The sequence below is a fragment of the Trichogramma pretiosum genome, unplaced genomic scaffold (genome assembly GCF_000599845.2).
Source record: "Trichogramma pretiosum strain Unisexual culture from Peru unplaced genomic scaffold, Tpre_2.0 scaffold11, whole genome shotgun sequence".
Classification (NCBI taxonomy): domain Eukaryota; kingdom Metazoa; phylum Arthropoda; class Insecta; order Hymenoptera; family Trichogrammatidae; genus Trichogramma; species Trichogramma pretiosum.
The window spans coordinates 1,584,249-1,607,176 of NW_019641702.1; the positions used below are offsets into that span (position 1 = coordinate 1,584,249).

General features: G+C 38.7%; 1 protein-coding gene across 1 annotated transcript in view; it reads right to left on the minus strand.

Moving 5' to 3' along the window:
- Positions 1 to 3,942: 3,942 nt before the first annotated feature.
- The window catches only part of LOC106653805 (neural cell adhesion molecule 2), a 54,704-nt gene continuing 35,718 nt past the window's right edge, over positions 3,943 to 22,928 (minus strand). The window contains exons 6-12 of the mRNA XM_014373383.2: positions 22,410 to 22,706; positions 20,237 to 20,367; positions 18,495 to 18,654; positions 17,948 to 18,238; positions 14,374 to 14,871; positions 7,811 to 8,044; positions 3,943 to 4,180 (exon numbers count right to left, since the gene is read on the minus strand). Of these exons, the coding sequence (XP_014228869.1) occupies positions 4,134 to 4,180; positions 7,811 to 8,044; positions 14,374 to 14,871; positions 17,948 to 18,238; positions 18,495 to 18,654; positions 20,237 to 20,367; positions 22,410 to 22,706 (1,658 nt within the window). The 3' untranslated portion in view covers positions 3,943 to 4,133. The remainder of the gene's footprint in view (positions 4,181 to 7,810; positions 8,045 to 14,373; positions 14,872 to 17,947; positions 18,239 to 18,494; positions 18,655 to 20,236; positions 20,368 to 22,409; positions 22,707 to 22,928) is intronic.

The following is a 22,928-nucleotide window of genomic DNA, read 5'->3' on the forward strand; positions in this document are numbered from 1 at the left end:
ACTCTCTCGTTCGCTCACTCGTGTTCTCTCGCTAAAGCTCGCCGCTGCAGCCGCCGCCGCCGTGCGAGATATCCTTTTCGCGATACGCTCCGTAAATTAATTCCGCCCTACTTTTTTTACTCTACAGCTTGTACGAAGCATTGATAGATTTTTTGGACTCGAATGTGCAGTGCATTCATGTAGCAGTATATTTTACTTATGTGATACGTAGGTGTAAAATTGTTGGATAAGCTCCTTTATTAATTGCTTTATTATTCTGCGTTCAAACGAAAATTACTGTTTTTAAAACTGAGCCGATCTATCGATAAAGATATTTTTGATTTGACCAAAATACACTTGAGTATCATTTACGAGGTATAAATATTAAAAACTGTAGTTTTATTCAAAAGTTGCTTCAGGAAAGAAAATTTCAAACTTTCCATGACAATTTCTTTCTAATTTTCTCATGATGAAATTTGTGTCCCATGTTTCTCTATCAACAATATCGTATTAATGGTGAGCTTGTTACCTATCCCGTTTGATAAATGTCCATCTGACGAGAAACACGCATGATTGTACAAAATAGGAAATGCAAACACAGGCAAGAGTAACGTGTATGGTTTAGGATGACCACAATGTGTCTATCCATCCAGGTATAACTACCCTGAAGCTTATTAACCATAGTCAGCGTTACAAATTATCTCCCTAAAAATAAAGATAACTAATTTGAATATCCAATTAAAAAGCTACTTCCTGAAGTATTGTCTACCCGAATATTGATTCGAACCCCTTTATTCTTATTTATTTCATTTTCAACGTTTAAATTTCCTCAATTCTTTTCACCATTTTTCTTACATTTTGAAATCTCATTTATCTCATGATTTAAAAAAAAATTCAATTTTTTTACTTTTACGCATAATGCCAAAATGTTGTTGTCAGATTCCGCCAAAAATGATTGATGGACTTTTTTATATTTTAACTGATTTCTCTTCTTCTATACTTCTTTTGAATGATGTATATTTTCTTCATTAAAGTAAATGGCAAAAACTCATAGACCTTGAAAATTAACTTTTTTTTATTTTCACGCTCTCAAAGTGATCTCTAGATGATAGGCAAAAAACAGTATGTCCGTTTTCCTTCAAAGCCCATATCTTTGATTGGTTTAAATCGAATAATAATTTTTCTGGAACTTAAAGCACAGCTGGGATATTTTATTCGAATTTTATATATTGTGAGGTAATCTTTTAGCTATTATACCTTGACACTTGCTGTGAATGATCGTCTAAATTACTTGTTTTAATAGACATATATTTTAAAACGCAAGCGCATGAAATCGAAGAACACATAGGTGATGTTGCAGATTTATTATTATTCATCAATTACAACTTATAAAAATTAGAATTTGTTTTCCAAAGTTCACCAAGCATAGAAAAATAATTGAATAACGTTTCTTTCTCAAGTGTAAAAGTATCAGAACGGTGCCTACACTGTGTTCGCTCAAAAAAAAACTTTGAGCCTCAAAAAAAAAAAGAAGAGCATAATGGAAAAATTACAGAGTAAAAGATTTGAAAGCAATGAAGCTAGATATCGATTTATGCAAGTGAATTCAAAATCTTTTCATGTGCATCCTCGCAAACTGAATAATTTTCATGAAATCTGGTTGATCATTAAGCTTGCTGGATTTGTTCGGATTATAAATTTCCGAGTTTCAAAGGTGAATATTCATAAATCTGTCATTGACTCTTAATTGCATAATTTTAATTACATTTGACAGGATTCTGGAAATGGAAGTTTAATTTATAATGATTTACAATTTTTTCAAACAAATACTTGATTATTGCTTTTCATTTGCAAGAAACGTATCAAGAAGTATTAAAAATGATTCATTTATTACAAATAACCAGGACTTTAATTTATTTGATTTTCGAAGTAAAAAAAACAGATCGATATTTTTGTGAGAAATTACCAAATTTGCGCATATGGCTCTTGAGAGAGTTCCCAAATTAGTTCGTCTGTCCACTGAATATATATTGGACAGCTGATACCAGCGTTAGAAATTCAATCGCGTTGTTAAAATAGCCGTTGGCATTATTCACCTTTTAAAAAATTTTTCATGAATGTTTTAAAAGTCTATACAAAATTTATGTGAAAATCTGAATTTTTTAGCTCTTCGATCAAATTACGTAGTGCTGGTTTTAGAACGTGGGGGAGAGGATGGGAGGCAGAGGTGTAGATCACACAGATAGAGGAGCGTTTTATGTTTTTTTTCCTCACCCTTTTATAGGAATCAACATACTTGTATGAAGTATTCAGCCGTATAACACATTGTTGACACGGGCATGTAAATTCATGCAGACGCACGCGCGCCTGCACGTATACGTATATAGGTACTACGTATACGGGACTATATAGGTATGCTATATACGCGCTGCGCTGCAATGACGAAGCGACCCAAGCACGCCGCCAGCATTTTTACAGGCACGCACGCATTTTCCGCGCTTGCATCTTGAGCGCGCCCGAAATGTTTGCGCGTACACTCGCGGAGGTGGCGGCGGCGCCTGATACACGTGTAAATTCACTCGGGTGCAAAACCATATTCATATATGTACTATGTGCTCGCTCGCATCGCGTACGATCAATTTCTGCCCCCTACACTCGTGAATCAGATTTATCGGTTTCTCGCCCGCCTCTACGTGCCTTGCCTGCTTCGATATTATATACCGTATATGTATATAGGTGGTACGCGGAGCGGCTTTACTGCACTGCAGCGCATACAGCGCATATACGCGCGGCGCGAACGTACAACCTTTGGCTCGGCAAGATTAGAAGAGTTTCGACTGCGGCATTTTCAGAGCCGCGCGCACAGACACGGTGCACGTGTGTGCGAGAGCAGCAATATCGTCGCTGAAAAATGTAAATATACACACATATGAGAGCTGCGCGTAGCAGGCGTACCAGCAGCAACGTGTGCGATGTGTCATGTGCGATGTGTGTGCACGTTGAGTAAAAATGAGATAGCGAACGAAACGTAGAAAGAGAACGAGAGGGAGAGAGAGAGGGAGGGAGATAAGCGAGCAAGAGAATAGCCAGAAGCGATTCTCAAAAAAGTTGAAAAAGTAAATGAAAAGCCGGAAATAAAAAAAGGATATATGGCTCGAGTGTAGTTTATTGATTTTCGTCATATTTCACGTGGTTTCCCTGCACTTAATTACGTCTGATCGCAGTTCCAAATTCAAATTCGCTCAAGATTAGACAAGAGGTATGAAAGTAAATCGCGTCTACCCATTTGAGCATTTATCAGCTGCAACTGACCATATGTTTTCGATATTCATCGTAATTTTTTCATATAAATAATTAGAACACTGGTTTAAAATAAAGATAATTGGATACATTTTTTGTTGTTTATAATTCTTGAAAGAAACTGGTAATCAAAAGTATAGTAAACTGATCGTATACTGAAAAAGGAATGATTTAAATGAACAAAAAACTGTCATTAATATTTACAAAATGACTATATTTATGGATTTAGTCTAATAAGGCATCGAATAAATGCACTTAACACGATATTCAAAGCTTTCATTTGCTTTAAGATAAACGTCGCAAAAATCGTTATTTATTTGAGTAGTTTTATTAATATTGCCTAGACTTTATGAAGTCCAATCAACATTGGATGAACTATTTAAAATATGTAACAAAGATCCAATATTATGAGCACGATATTTAATAAACTACAATATGATTATATACTTTATGATTTAAGTATCTATATACCTATGCTTTCGTTGATTTAATTTGAAGCATAATTTGATATCATTAGTACAGAATAGTAAGTAATATTTAATAGTTTAAAATACTATATTTTATATAACATATTTAATATACAGAAAAATACCGATCATATAAGTTTCAACATTAGCCAACACTCGTTAAATAGTTACATCAAATTTGTACAATGTGTGCGTATAAAGTTATAATTTATGATGATATGAATAAGCGATTGCTTTAATTACCCTAGCAGTACTAATTTAGAAAACTTAAAATTACGGTAAAAATATGTACACGAAGCATGAAATATCACGAAGAGAATTTTACAAAGGCATTTCACTTTATTACACGGTAGTTTGTTTATGTACAACGATGAATACGTTCTTGAATCAGCTGCTCTGTAGATCGATGTCGACCTGCTGCAGCAAATCGGGCTCTGGAACAGAAAGCGAAAGAAAACATTATGATTGGATCGAGAAATGGAAATCAATACCTATATAGAGCGCCGCTCAGCCCGCGCTCGGTATTATAATCAACACGGTCTTTAATTTCGAATATAGGAAGCCGCAAGAGGTCTGGCCAAGTTTTCGGTGAGCAACATCGCTCGTCGGGAGTCCCAATATATAGTTACCTAATATCCTATAGAAATAGAAACCGATAGCTCGACAGCATGTTCGGCATAACTGTATACTCGGCTCGGGATAGGGAGCGCACTTTCCCCATTGCCCAAGTCTGGATATATAGATTTGTGTGTGCGCGCGCGCGAGTGTGTGTGTGTATGTAGGATCACAGGTCATAGAATCGTGGCTCGGGCCAGGCCGCAGAAGCAAGGAGGCGATGTCATCATCGGAAACTTGAAATTACGGTTGGGTGTCGCGCGAACTCGCTACTACTACTGCTGCTGCAGTATAGGTAGGGTTGCGGAGAAGCTGCGCTCGGCCCGCTATACACAGTAGTAGTACAGCTATACACACACACAGACAGTGTATGAGAAACAGCCAACAGGCAATTCGCGCGATACATCGCTCGTATAGTTACAGGTATATATAGATGGAGATGCGCGACGGAGCCGCAGAGACACACAAGCTTGCGAAGATAACAGGTTTATATGTACCCAAGAGGACTGCGGGAGAAAAGCAGACGTGCAACGCTGCTGCCGCTGCAGCCCCCCCCCCTGCCCTGCCAGCCATCCTGCCCAACGGATCCGCTGTATACATGCCGCGCGCGCGCGAGTATTTCTCATTCTGTCACTTATCCTCGAAGAATCGGTCAACCCCGGCACACGTAGCTAGAGAGAGAGAGAGAGCGAGCAGTTTCGAAATAGTTTTAGCTCCCTTTCGCTCCACGCGCGCGCGAGTCCAACACAACAGGAGAATTAGATTCCACGATGAAGCTTGTACTCTCTCCTGCCCGCGTGCGGCTATATGTGTGCTCGCAATAGTAGTAGCAGCAGTCTACGCGTGTGTTTTCACGTGCATGTGTATTCCGGGGGGCTGCTGCTCATGTTTACTGCAGGCCGCATACTGCCGAGCTGTGTTTTGCCGAGGCGCGTCGAGTGTTATCATCGCAAACTTGCGACTACGAAAGTTACTACTCTTGGCACGCGAGAGGGGCGATGCAGAGAGAGAGAGAGAGAGAGAGAGAGAGAGAGAGGAGAGGCTGCGGTACAATATTCCATCCCCAATGCTATAGCCCAGTGCGCGCAACGCCACCGTGCCCGCGCGCGTCTATGTATGGCCGAGAGAGAGAGAGAGAGAGTCCTGTGGGATGCCTCCTACCACCTTCGGGCTGCCTTGTTCCGTAACACAGTTTCATTCGAATTTCTCGACGCGTGCGGCACTAGCAGCACCAGCAGCAGCAGAAAGCTTTTCGTTATGTAGGTGCACACGCGCGCGTTCGCTGCGCTCCTGCTCTCGGTAATATGCTGCATGTAACATGGCTACACTAATCGTGTGCTAATCGAAATTCCCCTTCTCTCTCGCTGTACTCTCTCTGGTTCCCAGCCTCCTACTCCTCCTCCCCCTCTCTGTACAGCTAGATACATTGTCTTGAAACTTGCAAACTTGAATTTTAGATTGTGATTCTGCTCGCCACGCGCGTAAATTCCGAGCTCTCTCTCTCTCCTCGGCTGGCGCTTTTCTTTCGACTTTTTCTCTCTACGGCGCGCGGCCTGATAATGAAAAAGCGCAAAATCAATGAACCATGACTATTACAGCCCCGGCTACTAAAGCCTCGTAAAATCGAGCTGCTATCGCTCCGTCAGATTTCTTTATGAGTCGATAAAATTTCACTCACTTCCGACAACTCATTGTTCGTGTTTGCCTCGATGAAAAACTTTATAGTAAATACTATTCCCAGGATCGCATATAATACACATCAAAGGTAGTCTCGTTTTAACTTTAAACAATTTTTTTTTATTTGTGCGATTTTTAAAAGGTTACATTTTAATCACCCGGATTTTCTTTTCTTTCAGTTAAATTTTTTAATTCGCGACAGCAGTCCTATGTAAGTTATCCAAATTACATAATGAAACTCGTTTCTGGAAACGTCGCTTGTTATTAAAGCTCTTTTTATTTTTTAGGGGGATTTGAATACTGCAGCTTAAGATCGTAAGCGTAAAAAAGTCGACAACGTGAAGATTTTTTTCAAGGATTATAAAGAACTTAAATTCGTTTTGAATTATATATAAAAGAGGAGATTAGGCTCTTGAAATATCACTTGAAAAAGAACGAGTAATTTCGCATCATTTAACGTTGTTATTTTCAAGGTCCTACTCCGTGAATTAAACACAAAAGGTCAAAATCTGTCTGCGTAAATCATATTTCTCGTCCACAATCCACCCTTGATTTTAATTAACAACGTCTAGTACACTCGAGAGAGCTGCGCAGCTCAGACTGTTGAGCTTGCATGCTTACACGCGCTCCGTTGGTATTTTTTACTTTAAAATTACCATTAGATTTAAAAAAAAATGACAATAAAGATTAAAGCTTAGATTAGAAGCTATAAAATAATTTCGAGCTTATATACTGTACTGCAAAGTGCATGTAGCGAGTTGTCGGTGCAGGCAAGAAGCAACTGCTTCGTGTCAGCGACTGCAGGGATTTAAAATTTTTGATCTCGCCCGAGCGCGTGAAACGACGCACGAAATTACGTCTTCCGCCGAGTACACGACGTCGAGGCTATACAATATATTTAGTCAGAGATATATAACACCGATACTGTTACGACGGGCAGCAGTCCTTTCTCGGGTTAAAGAAGCGTACAGCGTCCTCCCAACCTGATGATCTAGATTTTGAATATAATATACACCGAAAATGCTTTTGTGCTTTCGAAAAAAATTTTATTGATCAGTTGTTCACGTTTTTTTTTAAAGCTACATCTGGAGTGAAATGAAAAATTGATTTATGCGTCGTTCTTTACTTCTCGTTGTTCTTTTTGATGTCGTCTCCTCCGAGAAGAAAAGCTCAATATCCTCGGTATATATAAGCCGGTTATTTGATTTAAAAACGTTTATCTGAAGCGTTGCTTACTTCTAACCGTATTTCTATAGAATAAGCTAACAAGTTTTTATAGACCGTGCATACCAAATGTATATTTGGAAAATTTTTTACAAATTACAATCTGATTTTTCACGTTATTTAAAAGAATATTAATGGTCTATTTCACCCGCTTAGAACGTAACGCGAGTGTGCTTTACGCGTAATTTTCATTCTCGATAACGAGCTATTGATGTATACAGGCAGACCACACGCAGCTACGCACTCGTATATAATCACAAAATGTTACTCGATATCAAGCTAAAGTTAAACATGTATCAGTAAGCAGCTTAAAAGCTTAAAAGCCCTTTCTTAAAGCTTAAAAAAGTTAATATCTTGGCTGTTGGGTATATGCGTGAGTGTGTGTACAACATGAAATACACCTGTAGTATAGTCATTTAGCTCGCGAGCTCGCAAGCGACTCATGGCACAACACGAGCACCAATATACTACAGCCGCAAGAAGGAGAAAGAGCACATGCTCCTCTGTTCCATGTATCGCATGAAAAAGTAGTTGTAACCTATACATACCTATGCGGCTTTCCGCCTCGTAGAGACTCGCACGGTGCGGTTGCGAGCGACTCTTGTCGTGGCCGTATCTAATTTTCGGCTCGATCCTCTGAGCCGCGATGTACGTCGGCGTCGTGAAGTCATCGGGTCCGGAGTCGACGCATTGCCGGGCCGTTGGGTCGTTCCTCGATCTTCGGCGGCATATTACGATTCCAATCAGCACACCAGTCCCGATAAATACAGCCGAGGTCACGACTATTGGTAGAAAACACAATAAATTCGAAACAATTAGTTTAGAATAAAAAAGGAAAAAAAAAAGGATCGTTATGAGTACACGAGGGAAAACGAAATTGCTGGTAAAAATTTATTATTCGGGATACCCACATCACTCGATTTCGTTACGAAACTGCGCAATGCTTTATACGTCGCAGTGATGTTTTGCCTGTCTCGGTCCATATCAATTCCAATTTCAAGCACACAACATGAGTACGAAGTTTTGCAAAATTATCAACGATCGTGTGCACATACGCGAGCGCGCGTGTGTGTGTATCTGTGAATATGTGTGAGAGCGCTTACGTATTTGTGCACTTTGAAAAATGTACACACCGAATTTCTGCGCGCCTGTCTCGAGAGTGAAGAAGCGAGTGCGCGAGAGAGCACGTGATGAAAAGTATTTCGCAATACGCGACGTTTTTTCGCTCTCGTCCTCGCTTCTCGTTTGGTTGACTGTGTATATATAACATAAAGCTTTGGCGCATGCATCCCGGTGGATTGCAATTAATCAAGTTTAGAGCATCGTAAACTTCGGCAGAGAGAGAAAGGGGGAGAGGGGGAGAGGGTTGAGCGCAATACATGTATCTTGCATTTCTCGATATCCAATTATCATCGCTACATCGGCTGACGAATTGATACGTAGACAGTCCAATTACGATCCCGGCCAAGTGGACTAGGGACCGGTCGAGCCGGCAAGTAGTGACGCGGGCGCGCGACGAGATATGTATATTCACTCGTGCGTTATTTTCCATTTAAATGACAAATTAGATTGATCGCTTTTACTCAGATAATACTGTTAGTTCGACCGACTACATCCATCTAAATTGTTGCTGCGAATGCCTCTCGACTCTCATCGAAGTTATCTTTCCTACCTTCGCTCGTTTTTGTTCGTTTTATAAACGTGCTAAATATTGGTATTTCTCAGATTTTTTTGAACCTCCAATCGCCTTTCATCCGATTAAGCAATTTTACTATATTAGTTTTTATTTTTTTTCTCTCGCTACGAATTCTACCCTAAGTTTATCGGTGAATAAAAAAAACATTTAACACTTGGAACTATTTTGTACAAAATATTTTTCACATGATTTGAAAAATAGATTGAAAATATCTATCTAGCACTGGAAAAATGTTACACGATGCATGCATACCTCTGTTTGTATTATTTAGTTAACTGAGAAGAGATTTAAAAAAGTATCGAAAATGATCGGCAAAGTTGCGATTTCTAGCTAATATTGACATAAAAAATGTCTTTTAAAGTATTTAAAATGTAGACCATTTTTCGACAAATTTTGAAATAAATATTAAAAGTTTTATTAGAGAAAGTTTTTTGAAAAGTACTTAGTTTTAGAAAGCCACAAAATTCCTCAAAGAAATCGTCACCAAGTTAAAATTTTAAAATGTTTCACATAATGTAAGTATAATGTATAAACAGATAAATTGGTACCTCAGTTGTAAACAATGTGATTACAAACGATTTTGACATCGTCCCTCGAACACTGGTCATATTCATGGTGAAAACAAATTAGTATATATTATCTTTCCCGATGAAATAAGTCATAATACTAAAAGATAAATTATATTCATTGAATTTCCGTGGCAATAAATCGAAGGATCTATCATTTATTTCAAGTACTAAAATGGATAAAAGTGAAAAAAAATCCGAAAAAGATGTCTCCAGCGATAATTTAAGTAAACGCAACATAATCGTTTCAGAACATGTTTGTGACATTTGTCAGGAGGCATTCATGCTAGAATCAAGCATGATATCACACAAAAACATAATTCACAATTTTGCATGCAACAAATGTGAGAAGAAATTTGAGTTTCGAAGTCATTTAAGCAGACACCAAGTATCGGTACACAAAGGCTGCAAAGATTTTTCATGTGACAATTGCGAGAAAAAATTTGTGAAAAAATCGAGTTTGTTTGCGCATCAAAAATTAGTACATAAAGATCGAAAAGATTTCTCATGCAACAAGTGCGAGAGGAAATTTGAAAATAAATCAACTTTATTCAAGCACAAAAAAATATTCCACGAAGTTTTCAAAGATTTCGTATGTGAAAAGTGCGCGAAGAGATTTGATACTAAACGTAGTTTATTCATGCACATAAAGACAGTACACGAAGGTCGGAGAGATTTTGCATGCAACCGGTGCGAGAAGAAATTTATAAACAAAAGGAGCTTACTCTGCCATCAAAGGACAGTCCACGAAGATTGTAAAGAATATACTTGCGACATATGCGAGAAGAAATTTGGGAAAAAGTCGGATTTGATCAGACACCAACAGACAGTACACGATGGTCGCAAAGATTACGCATGCAACAAATGCGAGAAAATATTTGGATATAAACAAAGTTTACTCTCGCACGTAACAACAGTCCACGAAGGTTGCAAAAATTACTCATGCGACAAATGTAAGAAAAAATTTGGATATAAATCGGTCTTGTTGATGCACCAAAAAACTGTCCACGAAGGTCGCAAAGATTATGGATGCAACGATTGCGGAAAGAAATTCGGACTAAAACATCAAGTGCTTGTCCATCAGAGGACAGTACACGAAGGCCGAAAAGATTACGCATGTGATAATTGCGAAAAAAAATATGGACAAAAAGTGCATTTGCTTTTACACCAAAAAACAGTCCACGAAAGTCAGAAAGCTTACGCATGTGACAGATGCGAGAAGAAATTTGGAAAAAAATCTCATTTAGTCTCCCATCAAAAAACTATCCACGAAGGTCGCAAAGATTACGCGTGTGACCGATGTGAGAACAGATTCGGACAGAAACTAAATTTGCTCAGACACCAAAAGACAGTACACGAAGGTCGCAAAGATTTTCCATGTGACAAGTGTGAAAAGAAATTTGGATTAGAACATAATTTGCTTTTGCACAAAAAAGTAGTCCATGAAGGTCGGAAAGATTACGCATGTGATAAGTGCGAGCACAAATTTGGACACAGTTGGAATTTGCTTAAACACCAAAAGACAGTACACGAAGGTCGCAAAGATTTTGCATGTGACAATTGTGAGACAAAATTTACACAAAAATCGAGTTTACTCTACCATCGAAAAATAGTACACAAAGATCAGAAAGAATATGCATGCGATAAATGCGAAAAAAAATTTGGGCTTCAAAAAAAATTAATAAAACACCAAAAAATAGCCCATGAAGGTTGCAAAGATTACGCATGCGACAAATGCGAGAAGAAATTTGGACAAAAAATTCATTTACTCACCCACCAAAAGACAATCCATGAGGGTCGGAAAGATTACGCATGCGACAAGTGCGAAAAGAAATTTGGACAAAAAATTCATTTACTCACCCACCAAAAGACAGTCCACGAGGGTCGCAAAGATTACGCATGCGAAAAGTGCGAGAAGAAATTTGGACTGAAATCTACTTTGCTTTTGCACCAGAAGACAGTGCACAAAGTTCGGAAAGATTACGCATGCGACAAATGCGAGAAGAAATTTGGACAAAAAATTCATTTACTCACCCACCAAAAGACAGTCCATGAGGGTCGCAAAGATTACGCATGCGAAAAATGCGAGAAGAAATTTGGACTGAAATATACTTTGCTTTTGCACCAGAAGACAGTGCACGAAGTTCGGAAAGATTTCGCATGTGAAAATTGTGAAAACAAATTTACACAAAAATCAAGATTGCTCTTACACATAGCAATAGTCCATGAGGGTCGTAAAGATCATGAATGCGACGAATGCGAGAAAAAATTTGTACAAAAAGTGCAATTGCTCAGACACCAAAGGACAGTACACAAAGGTTCCCAAGATAACGAACGCAATAAGTGTGGAAATTAATTCAAATTTAATTAGATATAAAAAAACAATCCGTAGAATTTATAGGAACCTCCTAACCGACAATTCACTATATTTATTAAGATGACGTATGTGATAAATAAGATAAAATTTGTGCATACTAACGTACTTTTATTTACCACATTTTATTTGTCTATGAGAGTAAAGTTTTTATGTCAATGTTTAAAAAAATACAAAATAAGAATCAATTTAACCATTCTTAAACGAGTCGTTTTCGGAAATGTAAAGACTTCGGATCTCAATTAAATTTTTGCACAAAGTTATGAATTTGACGATTTTGTTTTTTGTCTTTTTCCTTGTTGACTTTTTTTATTTTTATTCGTAAATCATCAATCGTTTCAAGTATCTTGTTCGAATTTTGTAAGGCTTCTTCGTATTTCAAGAAATCGATGTACGTTTCTATGTTTGATGACAGTTTATTGATATTGTCGAAATAAATTTATCGATTTGAAACCCCATTTTATTCATGCATGTATAATTCACAACACGTTTTTTTTTCTACTGTAAAAAGTAAAATTGATAAAAAGGTTCACAGTTTACGCTTTTTAGGAGTATTGCAGTAATTATTTCTATGAATTTGGTTAAAATTTTTATGCCACGTTCTCGGTGGACGAGTAATAAAATAATTTTCAAGTATTTTGTGGCATTACTAAGTAAAAAAGGAGACTTACAGGTAGGCACCAAAGTTTCGGTAAAATCCATTAGAATCGAGCAACTGCCATACACTCGAAGAGGGAAGAAATTTTTGCCGAAGCTCGAGCGCGAGAAAAATATACGAGGACGACTGCGCTTCGCGCAGCAAAAGTAAAATAGAAGAAAGGAAAGAGGAGGTAAAACCGGTAGCTAGAAAAGAATCGGTGACGCGAAAAAGCGACAACTCGGGATCCGGCACAAGGTGGCGACAAGACGAGGGCGCGCGCGTGTGAGCTAGCTATAAGCGAAAGAGGCGCTAGCGAATATTTGTCCCGCTCGCGTGCGTCTCCTTACCTCTCTCGCTCCCTCCTTTTCCTTCTCTCTCTCTCTCTCTCTCTCTCTCTCTCAGGCTCAATCTCTATTCAACTTTTACCGCTTCACCTCTCGCAGTGAGCAGATATATACGTATATATATATATAGTTACACGAGAGGGAGAGGCTTTGCCTTGCTTGCCTGCGCAATGTTGCACTCCTTCGACAAATTTACTCGTACAGTCTTTGCCCGGGTGTGTATATGCGTACAAGCACGAAAAAAGATAGCGAGTGCGAGAAAGAGAATAAGACCGTAAGTAGAATGCATTCCGTCGCGATCGAGACTCTCTTACTTTTGCCATCCATCTACCTCTCTTTCATGCACGCGCATACGTATATATGCGCTCGCCCTAGCTTTTCACGCGCGCGAGCTTTTCTTCCGTTCACGTATACTATATATTCGCTATGCTATATCTCAGAAGCGTGCAGTTTTATTTTTCGTATCACACGTGCTTATTTGCTTCTGATTTTTAGTATTTTTTACTTCAGTCAAACACCGAAACCGTATCGAGTTGTCTTCATTTTTACGTACAAAACTTGAATAATAACCTCGCTCGTGCTGCCCAAGACACACGTACGCGCATGGTTCGGTGTAGCAAATTCATTTTGAAATTGTAAAAAGACTATATATCGGGTGCTCAAGTAGCGATATTGCTTTGAATTCATTGTTTGAGCTCATGCACGTATAACATGAAAACGCGTGCGCGCGCGCCCTACAGCGCTCCGAGAGCGCACACGACTAGCTCGGCCCCGCTCGCTCACTCGCTGATATTATCCAAGTCTTTTATCGACAACTTTTCACTCGATGGAACTCTCTCGCACATGTTAGAAATCTCGTTTTCTCACACGCGAATTCATAGATTTTTTTTCGTCGGAAAAACTTTGAAGTATAGCAATCCATACGTTACACTCGATTCGAATTTTCATTTCTGCGCACTTGCACGCCACGGAGACTTGTGCGAGAAGAAATATCGTGCGAATTACTCATTTCTCGACTCTCGAATTCAATGTGACAGAGGGAGACGCGCTACTTTTTTTACGCTATCCTTGGCTTATATTTAATCCGTTCTTACCCAAAGAGACCCAAGATCTGTCTTTGAGAATATATCATTAACGCGATTGGCGTTAGGAATCATGTAAGACCTATGTATTTTTAAAACTTCAAAGTTCTTTTTTCAATGTTAAAGTTGTTAACAATGAGAAAAGAAATAAAATTTCCCCGGGATATTTCTAAAATTTTGCAATCTGTGTAATTTTTTGAAATTTGAAATAATAATTTATGCAACGGGTGCGAATATGTTTTTTCTGCAAAATGAGGGGTTACAGCTCGAGCGGAAGGCGAGTTTGGCGATTTGAACTTCACCATTGAACGAAAGAACTTTCAAACTTTGAAATTATGTAAAGGTCTTATATTTTTCTAACGCCGATTCATTAATTGTTGATGGAGAAAAAAAAATAGTTCTGACTTACGTATGATTCCAACTATGATAGCGATGCCTTCGATACTTCTGGTATCAGGTATAACGCTTCCAATCTCGCCGAGAAATCGACTCTCGGCCGACATGGGCGTCCTCCTGAGACTGGACTCAGCCACTCGTACATTTTCAATGAGGTGGGGCTCGCTGCGGCCTTGGCTGTTCTCCGCGTAAACTGCCACGGTATAATTGTAGCCCGGCAGCAAACCGTAAAGCTGAAAACTCGGCTCGTCGGCTCGCTCCAGATAAAGGGGTGCCGCCGTAATTTCCAGCGACGAGGTGGCGGCGCCCGCCGCTGCTGATGACGCTGCCGTGCCCTGATCGCTTTGCGGCATCATTTGCTGAAGTTGGAGACTCGTTGCGTTATCCAGAATCCCCCGGACCTCGAGGAGGAAGTGCTGCGCGAGACCACCACTCGAGCCGGGAATGCAATTAACTTCCATCGCGCTGCTCTCGTTGCGGATACTGCAGTCCGACGGGCTCTGCGGCGGCTCTGTAAATAAATTTTTATTTCAATCCTTCGATCCCTCGTATTCACCCAACGCATCTATACCGAAAGTTTTCTTCGACCAATTCCATATATAAATTCATTATGCCTAACGAGTGCGCTTTGAAACTAATTTTATTGCCGACTATCGCCCAAGTATGAGCTGGCTCGTAGCTTGTAGCGCGAGCTCGAGCTTATAGTTTCCCAGCGAAATCACGTTTTCTCTGCCGCCTTATTCTCACGCGCAATTTTTAAATCGTCGATTCAGATTAAAATCGTTTCCTTCCTTTCGTTTTATAATGGCGATTGAGCACGAAAATGCCCGTCTATTGTCGCTCTTTTGCTTTCGCGTTTCCCAATGGCTCGCCTTCTCTTTCTCTCTCTCTTCCATTGGCTTTAATGCTAATTCCCTTCGCCCGCGGATCGCATATATAGTCGAGTCAATTCACGCCAATGTCGCACCTAACCATTCAGATGCTCTTTTTCCCTCCCTTTTTCTCCCTATTCCATCTGTACACTTTTTGTCTTTGCCTTTTTTATCCCATTTTTCATTGTTATTTAATCACTATTATTTCACCTTCATTTATCCGTATCACATCATTAGGTGAAAAAATTTTAATTATCATACCTACAAAATGATGCGATTTTCTAGATAAAATAAAAGAATTGAAAAAGCAGAACCTCAACATAATTTTTATTACCCTTTCAATAATAACGTTGTCCTAAGAAAAGAATTATTTTTATATCAGATTTTCATTATTCAGAGGAAATTTTATTGGAATTACATCAATCGAAATTAGTTCAATGAAACGCCGTATTGAAGCGAAAATTTATAGTACATGTTTACGTTGGTGGAAAAAATCGCGTCGTTAATATATATCAAACATAAATTTATCTATACTTGTAAAGTTTTATGACCTACTTGCTATGTGATCTACATGAGACGTCAATTTATACTTGTAAATAGACGAATCAGAGTAAAATTGAGAGTTTGCCATAATTTATATAAATGACGTCAAATTATTTATAAAGCAACGCCATTTACTCACCTGTACTACACGACGTCAAAGTTTCATACACAGATAAAGTGATAGATACTCTTTCATAGAATTCGCTCGCAGAAACGCAAATAACATGGTTACAAAAGGGAACATTTTATGCGATTACACACCTGCGTGCGTCAATTTGTGGCTGACTGAGTGCGTATTTACCTTATATTGTATATATATATACCGGTACGGCGCTGGGGCACTCGTGCTCTTTACCGCGGAGGTAGCTTTTGTATACGCGGCTCGTCAGCGCATCTATCGGCTCGATGCGCAAGTGGTGTACTTAGGTCGATACGGTGTCTCAAGTAATGGGAGTATCAATAGAGCCGTAGTGTTACCTTAGCAAGACACACAAAATAATCACAAAATTCGAGTCACAAAGTGCTGAGTTTGTTGGTTTTAATAATTTAAGATTTTTTGTTAAACGACTCAGATGGTTCATTTTTATAAATTAGGCTATCATTAGGCAAAAGTATATTAACCCATTAACGCGCAAAAGTGCAATTTTGTGCATGAATTTTCCGTTGTAAAAAAATTATAGATAAAGTTAAAATATTTTCTTGAAAATCCATACCCAGGGGTTTTTGGGTATGCTCTTTCAGTATCCGGTGTTATTTTTGCGATAAATAAACATTATCATCGTTTATTTTGCCATTAAAAACAAAAAACGTGATTTTTTGACTCAAAATTTTTTTTCAAAGTCGATTTTCTACCTTGCCTTGCCTTCGGAGGGTTCCCATAACACCAGAAATCGTGCACTTTTTCTCTGAACCTTCAAAAAATGCGCTGCCGCGATTTTTATCTTGCCCCTATATTTCTAAAATGGCGAATTTATACCGAGCAGCGGTATAAAAATTCACTCATTTTTTACTCAGAACCTATTTTACATGCGCTAAATATGAACTCAAAAGTACAATTTGGAGTGTAAAAACTTATTTGAAATCGTTTAGAGAATACGTGTGAATTTTTTCAGAATTTTTCAGACCACTTTGAAAATTTTGCAAAATACGACCATTTCCCGGCCTGTCGAAAAAATCCAAAATGTTCCAAAAAAAATCTGAAAAATTTTGAAAAAATTATTAAAAAATTCTAAAAAAAATTCACATGTATTCTTTGAACAAATTTGAACACTTTTCATTGTATGACTTTCTTTTATAAAGTCAATAATTTACAAATAAAAAATAAGGCAATTTTCATATCGCTGCTCGGTATAAATTCGCCATTTTAGAAATATAGGGGCAAGATAAAAATCGCGGCAGCGCATTTTTTGAAGGTTCAGAGAAAAAGTGCACGATTTCTGGTGTTATGGGAACCCTCCGAAGGCAAGGCAAGGTAGAAAATCGACTTTGAAAAAAAATTTTGAGTCAAAAAATCACGTTTTTTGTTTTTAATGGCAAAATAAACGATGATAATGTTTATTTATCGCAAAAATAACACCGGGTGCTGAAAGAGCATACTCAAAAACCCCTGGGTATGGATTTTCAAGAAAATATTTTAACTTTATCTATAATTTTTTTACAACGGAAAATTCATGCACAAAATTGCACTTTTGCGCGTTAATGGGTTAATGGAAAGTTTCGCAAAGAGCGAGGTGAAAATGCTCAAACAAGTTTTGAGCGAACTTCAGGCCGCAGTTGGCCCGAGTTCGAAGAACGAATGAACCCCTCTTACTATCGTAATAATTTCCATCTACATGCATACAAATCTTTGACTTTAATGAAATACAGTCATGATATTCATACGTGCAATGAAAAGCGAAACGGATAATTGAGAGGTATGAAAACAATTTCATAGGGTTATTATTCCAAGAAATTAAATTCTTGTCGGGTATAACTGCGCGGCCTTTTCTGAATATTTACATCTCTCCTTAAAGTTTCAGAATTTGATGATTTTCAATGACTTGTGAAACATTTATAATACATTACGCTTTTAAACGATAACGCGACGACATTATTAAATGTTACCAAGTAGTGCTGGTGATAATAAATATAATTACAAAAATAATAATGATAACATGAGATTTAGCAACTCACTGGCAGGAAGGATGTTAAACACACACGGCCTCTTCTGCCTACCGACGCTGTTGCTGGCCCAGCAGGCTAATGTACCAAAGTCCTCGTCGCTCCTCGGCGTGTACTCGAGCGAGCTGCTGTGCGCGCGGGGGTTGGAGACGGCGTACACGTCGCCGACACTGCTGTTGCGCGTCCACGAGAAGCGCACTCCGTCGCGCGGATCTGCCTCAATTTCGCAGCGTAGACGCAAAGTTTCGCCTCTGCTTGCGATCAAATTTTGCGACTCGTGTGACTCCTTGCACCGTGGCGTGTCTAAGTAAACAGTAATTAAGGCAATTTTGAATTTATATACACGCGTAATTTCTATGCATTTAATTAAATTCCCTTTTTTTTCCACCCCCCAATGCCAATTTCGAGTTCCTTCATTTTTTATGGTAAATATTCATCATCGCCGAATAATCGTCGGAATGAATTAATACTACAAGTTAAACTTTTTTTTCGAGAAAAAAGCTGAATTAAACTCAAGTCGGTATTTATATAAAATTAAAAAGTGTGGACAAAAATTTACATTTCATATAGACGTTGATAGGTTGACTGCGAGCTTCGCCGACGATATTTCTCACGAGACACGCGTAACTGCCACTATTTTCGAGCTTCAATTCTCGCAGAGTAAGCGTACTGGATGCGAGCAAAATCCCAGCCTCCACGTTGTGTTGCAGAAGTTTATCCTGCAAAGAATTGATACATATGTTATAATACAGACTCAACGCAAAAGCTGTGAATCCTCACAGGACACCGTCATTCCCGGAGAGCGAGATTTTTACAACGAAAAAATACTTTCTAACCAATATCAGATTAAATTTACTTGAATCAGGAAAAATTATTATCAGGCAAAAGTATAAGGTGCATTAGATTAAAATACAGTCTTCTTTCATACAGAATTAAATCTCTCAACATTTTTTTAAATTATGTACTTCGATATCAATTTTAAAAGATTCAGTTATTATTTATTACTTTGTACGCAGAAAATTATTTTTTTAATGATTTTTTAGCAACCTAAGAATTTATGACTCGTAATAAATCGATTTTACTTTCATAGAGTAAAAAAGGTTTTATAAGACTCAATCGATTATATCAGTTTATTAACAACAAAATTGCTTGAGTTTTTAATGAAGAATATTCTACGCCTGAAAAAGTATGATACAATCTTCTTTTCATAATGTTGTATCGCAACTTATTTTTTTCTCGAAGTTCGAAAAATCGATCGACAATTTAGTATGAAATTTTTAACTGGTGTAATGAATAGCAAAGTGCCTCATTTCTCATCCAATTATCAGTATTGCTTATGGATTTAATGAAAATATAACTTTTAAATTCCTCGCATAACCATGTCAATCTTCCCTTTCATCTGAATGATTTTCTTTTAGTCTTCACCTCCCAACCCCAGTACATACAAAAGCTCATCTTAATATCTCGTTTTCTTACTTCTCTTCGACGCATTTTTTTTAGCTACCCGTGTTCCACATCCTATATCATCTACTTGTACGCCTGTAGCAGTATTTTTTCTTACTATTATTGCATGCGATTGCATGCCAACATGCGTACACAAGCCACGGGTCGTATACATTTACCCGTATATACCAATTCCCCAGCTCATTTTATTTCGAGCTACTGTCTGTCTAGTTTTTTGAATTGGTTTTTTTCAGCGTCTAACGTTGATGCATATCAATGCTCTGCCTTCGTTTCACCGATGCCTGCGTCTTTCTCTTTCTGTTTTTTCCCTCCGAGAGCATCATCCCTTCTTTTTCTCGCTTTATCTCCGCGTAAGAAGCGCCTTGCATTTTCTGCTGATATCCCCGCACGCTAACTCGAGCTTTTTCTCGCGTTTATTTACCATGGTTATAAGAATGATACCACCATGCGCAGGCATATTACGAACACAATAGGCACTTGGGCACAGTATAAGCAGATTTTTTTTCAATTACGCTATTTGAATTGTCTTTCTGACTTGAAGTTTCAGATGAATTGGCTTAGCTGATAATGCATTTAATGATACAGATAACAAAATAATTCTTGTTTAAAACTAATGTAATTAAAAAACTGTCATAACAGATAAGTTGAAGATAATTTTCAAAAAAAGCTCATGCTACTTCATAACATAACAATCGTGTATTATTACACGTATTGCGAATGTTATGTAAAGCCAAGCTCGAAGATCATACAAAGTCAAATATAAATGGGCAGAATCGGTACCAGGAAATGCAGAGAAAGCTCGCACTTCCGCCTGCTCGTTGACAATATAATACTCACATTATGGAGCCACTCAATGCTCGTTGGCTCGGGATTGCTATGGTAATTGCAGGCGAACTTAATGTCGTCTCCTTCCCTCAGCACTTCCATATTGAAACCGGTAGCTAGCTCGGCACTGGCACTCGGCGCATCTGCAATTGTAAAACCAATTAGAGTCAACAAAAGAATTGGCCAAAGAAAGAGCGCAGCTTACACACGCATACAAGTATACACCCCCCAAATACACTCACACGCACAGACTTATGCAAGAGCAGAGAGAATCAATTTCTATGCTCAAAGTTGCAACAACAGCAACAAATACGCCAAAGGAAGTCAACGGAGAGAGTAGAAAAGAAGAACATCGTTATTATTAACAACCGGCTTCTTCCGCGTGCATTGCTAGAAGTAAAGGCCACATTTTCATAGACATCCGGTTTCCTTTTCCAAGTATTTACTATCTGCGCTAGAAAACTTTTTACAAGAATTTATCTGTCTATTGGTCGCGCTTTCCTGTGCGCCGTACATAGCCCGAGCGAGTCTCTTGAAAATTTTGATAATACGAAAAACAACTGTGTCGAGCTTACTTTGCCCCGAGTGCGTCTCTTTCTCCGATTCCGGACTCCAAAAGCAGTCCAGAGGAGCGTCGTAGCGTACGGTGCTGCATAGTATGAAAATTCATTGCACGTATCGGTAGATTAACGCTCTTGCGCCACGTAAAAATTGTCGAGAATAGATTATATTTTATGGCCAAGGACGCGGCGCGGCGCGGCTGATACTCGCAAGTAAGATGTGTTGACTTTAGCGCAAGTAGTTTGACAACTAGTATTTCAAGAGATATGCCACTTGTCTCGCTTTGCTGGGAAAAGCTGGTAAGGAAACGGCTTGCTATATCGGAATGCAAACAGCTCGCTTGCCTGGCATGCATGCATGCCTGCCTGTCCCTCTCTCTCTCTCTCTCTCTCTCTCACTCTCTCTCAGCGAGTTCGATCACTTTGGCGAATCTCCCAGGAGTAACTCCTACAGTCTTCGCGTACTTATGGCAGTTCTTACAGAGGCTTCCGCTCGAGTATCTCCACTACGAGCGCGCATACAAGTCGCGATGAAAGTTTTGCCTTCCGAAGAGCTCGATTTAGCCGAACGCCGCCCGCCCGCCCGCGCGCAGACTCGCTCCGAAAGTTTCGATGGCTTTTGTATCTGCACGGAGGGAGAGAGAGAGAGAGAGATGCACGCTTTTGCAGCCGCAGAGCTCTTCGAAAGACTGCGACAACGACGGGACGACCTTATATACATATACTCGGCCACGTGCACTTACACACACACACACACACACAACACTCGCATCGATACAATGTCTCGTTGAAGATTAGCTTAGCCAAGGACTATCTTACTGTAGATGATTATATACATTCAGCGATTGTTCTCTTTTCCAGTTTAAGAGATTTTCGAGAGGCTCGCGTAGCCAATTCAAGCCCCTGCTCCCATTGTTATGGATAAGTATAATTAAAAACAAGCGGTTTTCTTTTTGACTTTCTTAACAACTTGGACAACTGGAATTATTATTGTTTGGGTGATTTGGCTTATCACTTCGATTCAAGCATTTTTCAGCTTGAAATTCTTTGAGTTCTTTTCAACTTTTATTCATTTAGAAAAATATTTTAACCATTTTTAATTCAATACTTTATTGATTCATAAAAAAAAAACAGTTAAAACCATATATCCTGTTAAATGAATAAATTATATAATTAAATTTTATCAAATTATCTAATGAATTGTAGAAAGAATTTTTTTAACTGATACTCGAGATTTTATTTGGTTTAATTAACAATCAAAAATTCAATTAACAATTTTTAAATATATCTCCTCATGTTTTGTAAAATTTTTTACATAGTAAACGATATTACAAAAGCCATACGGAATTTGGAAAGATGATACGCAAAGCAAACTGTAAAAAACTATATTGAAATATAGAACCTAGGCTGGTCAAAGACTGCATGTGAACGGACTATATAATATGTATATCCATTTATACAGCTTCCGGCTCAGGGGACACAGGTAGATAATCGAAGACAAAGATTGGAGCTAAAGTTCACGGGAATACGAGGTAATAAACGTGTGGCCACAAGAGCTATACACACATAGATACACATTTGCCGTACATTCAAAGTAGAGAGTGATAGATGCAGAGGATACTTACAAAGGACCCGCAAGACTTTGGTCATCTCGAGAACTCCGCCGGGAAAGCGAGGATTTTCCGCACGACAGGTCAGCTCCTTGCCGTCGTCGCTCTTGTCGAGTACTAGGGCCATCTTGCTGGCCGTTGAGTTGCTTCTTTGGGCGGTTGTCAGGCTGGATTCTCGGATAACAAGGCCGCCGAGACGCCAGACGATTCGAGCCGCTGGCGAACTTCCCCAAGTTTCGCAGCGGGCAGTCATCGGTCGGCCGGCAAAAATCTCCTCTTCCATCAATGTAACACTTACCATTGCTGGTTTCACTGAAATTCATAAGTACTTATTTGTAAGGAATCTTCTTAGTGACTTTAAATGATTTCGTGTATGCGCGTTGGGATTTAATTATTTTCGCGTTCTGCAGCAAGTATAATTTTAACGTTTTTTTTAAGGATCATAAAAATGTACCAATCAACGTGTCCATAAATTACTCAAGTGTGTTTGACAAGTTTTATGCTTGTATATTCCACCGTGAAAAATAAAAAGCA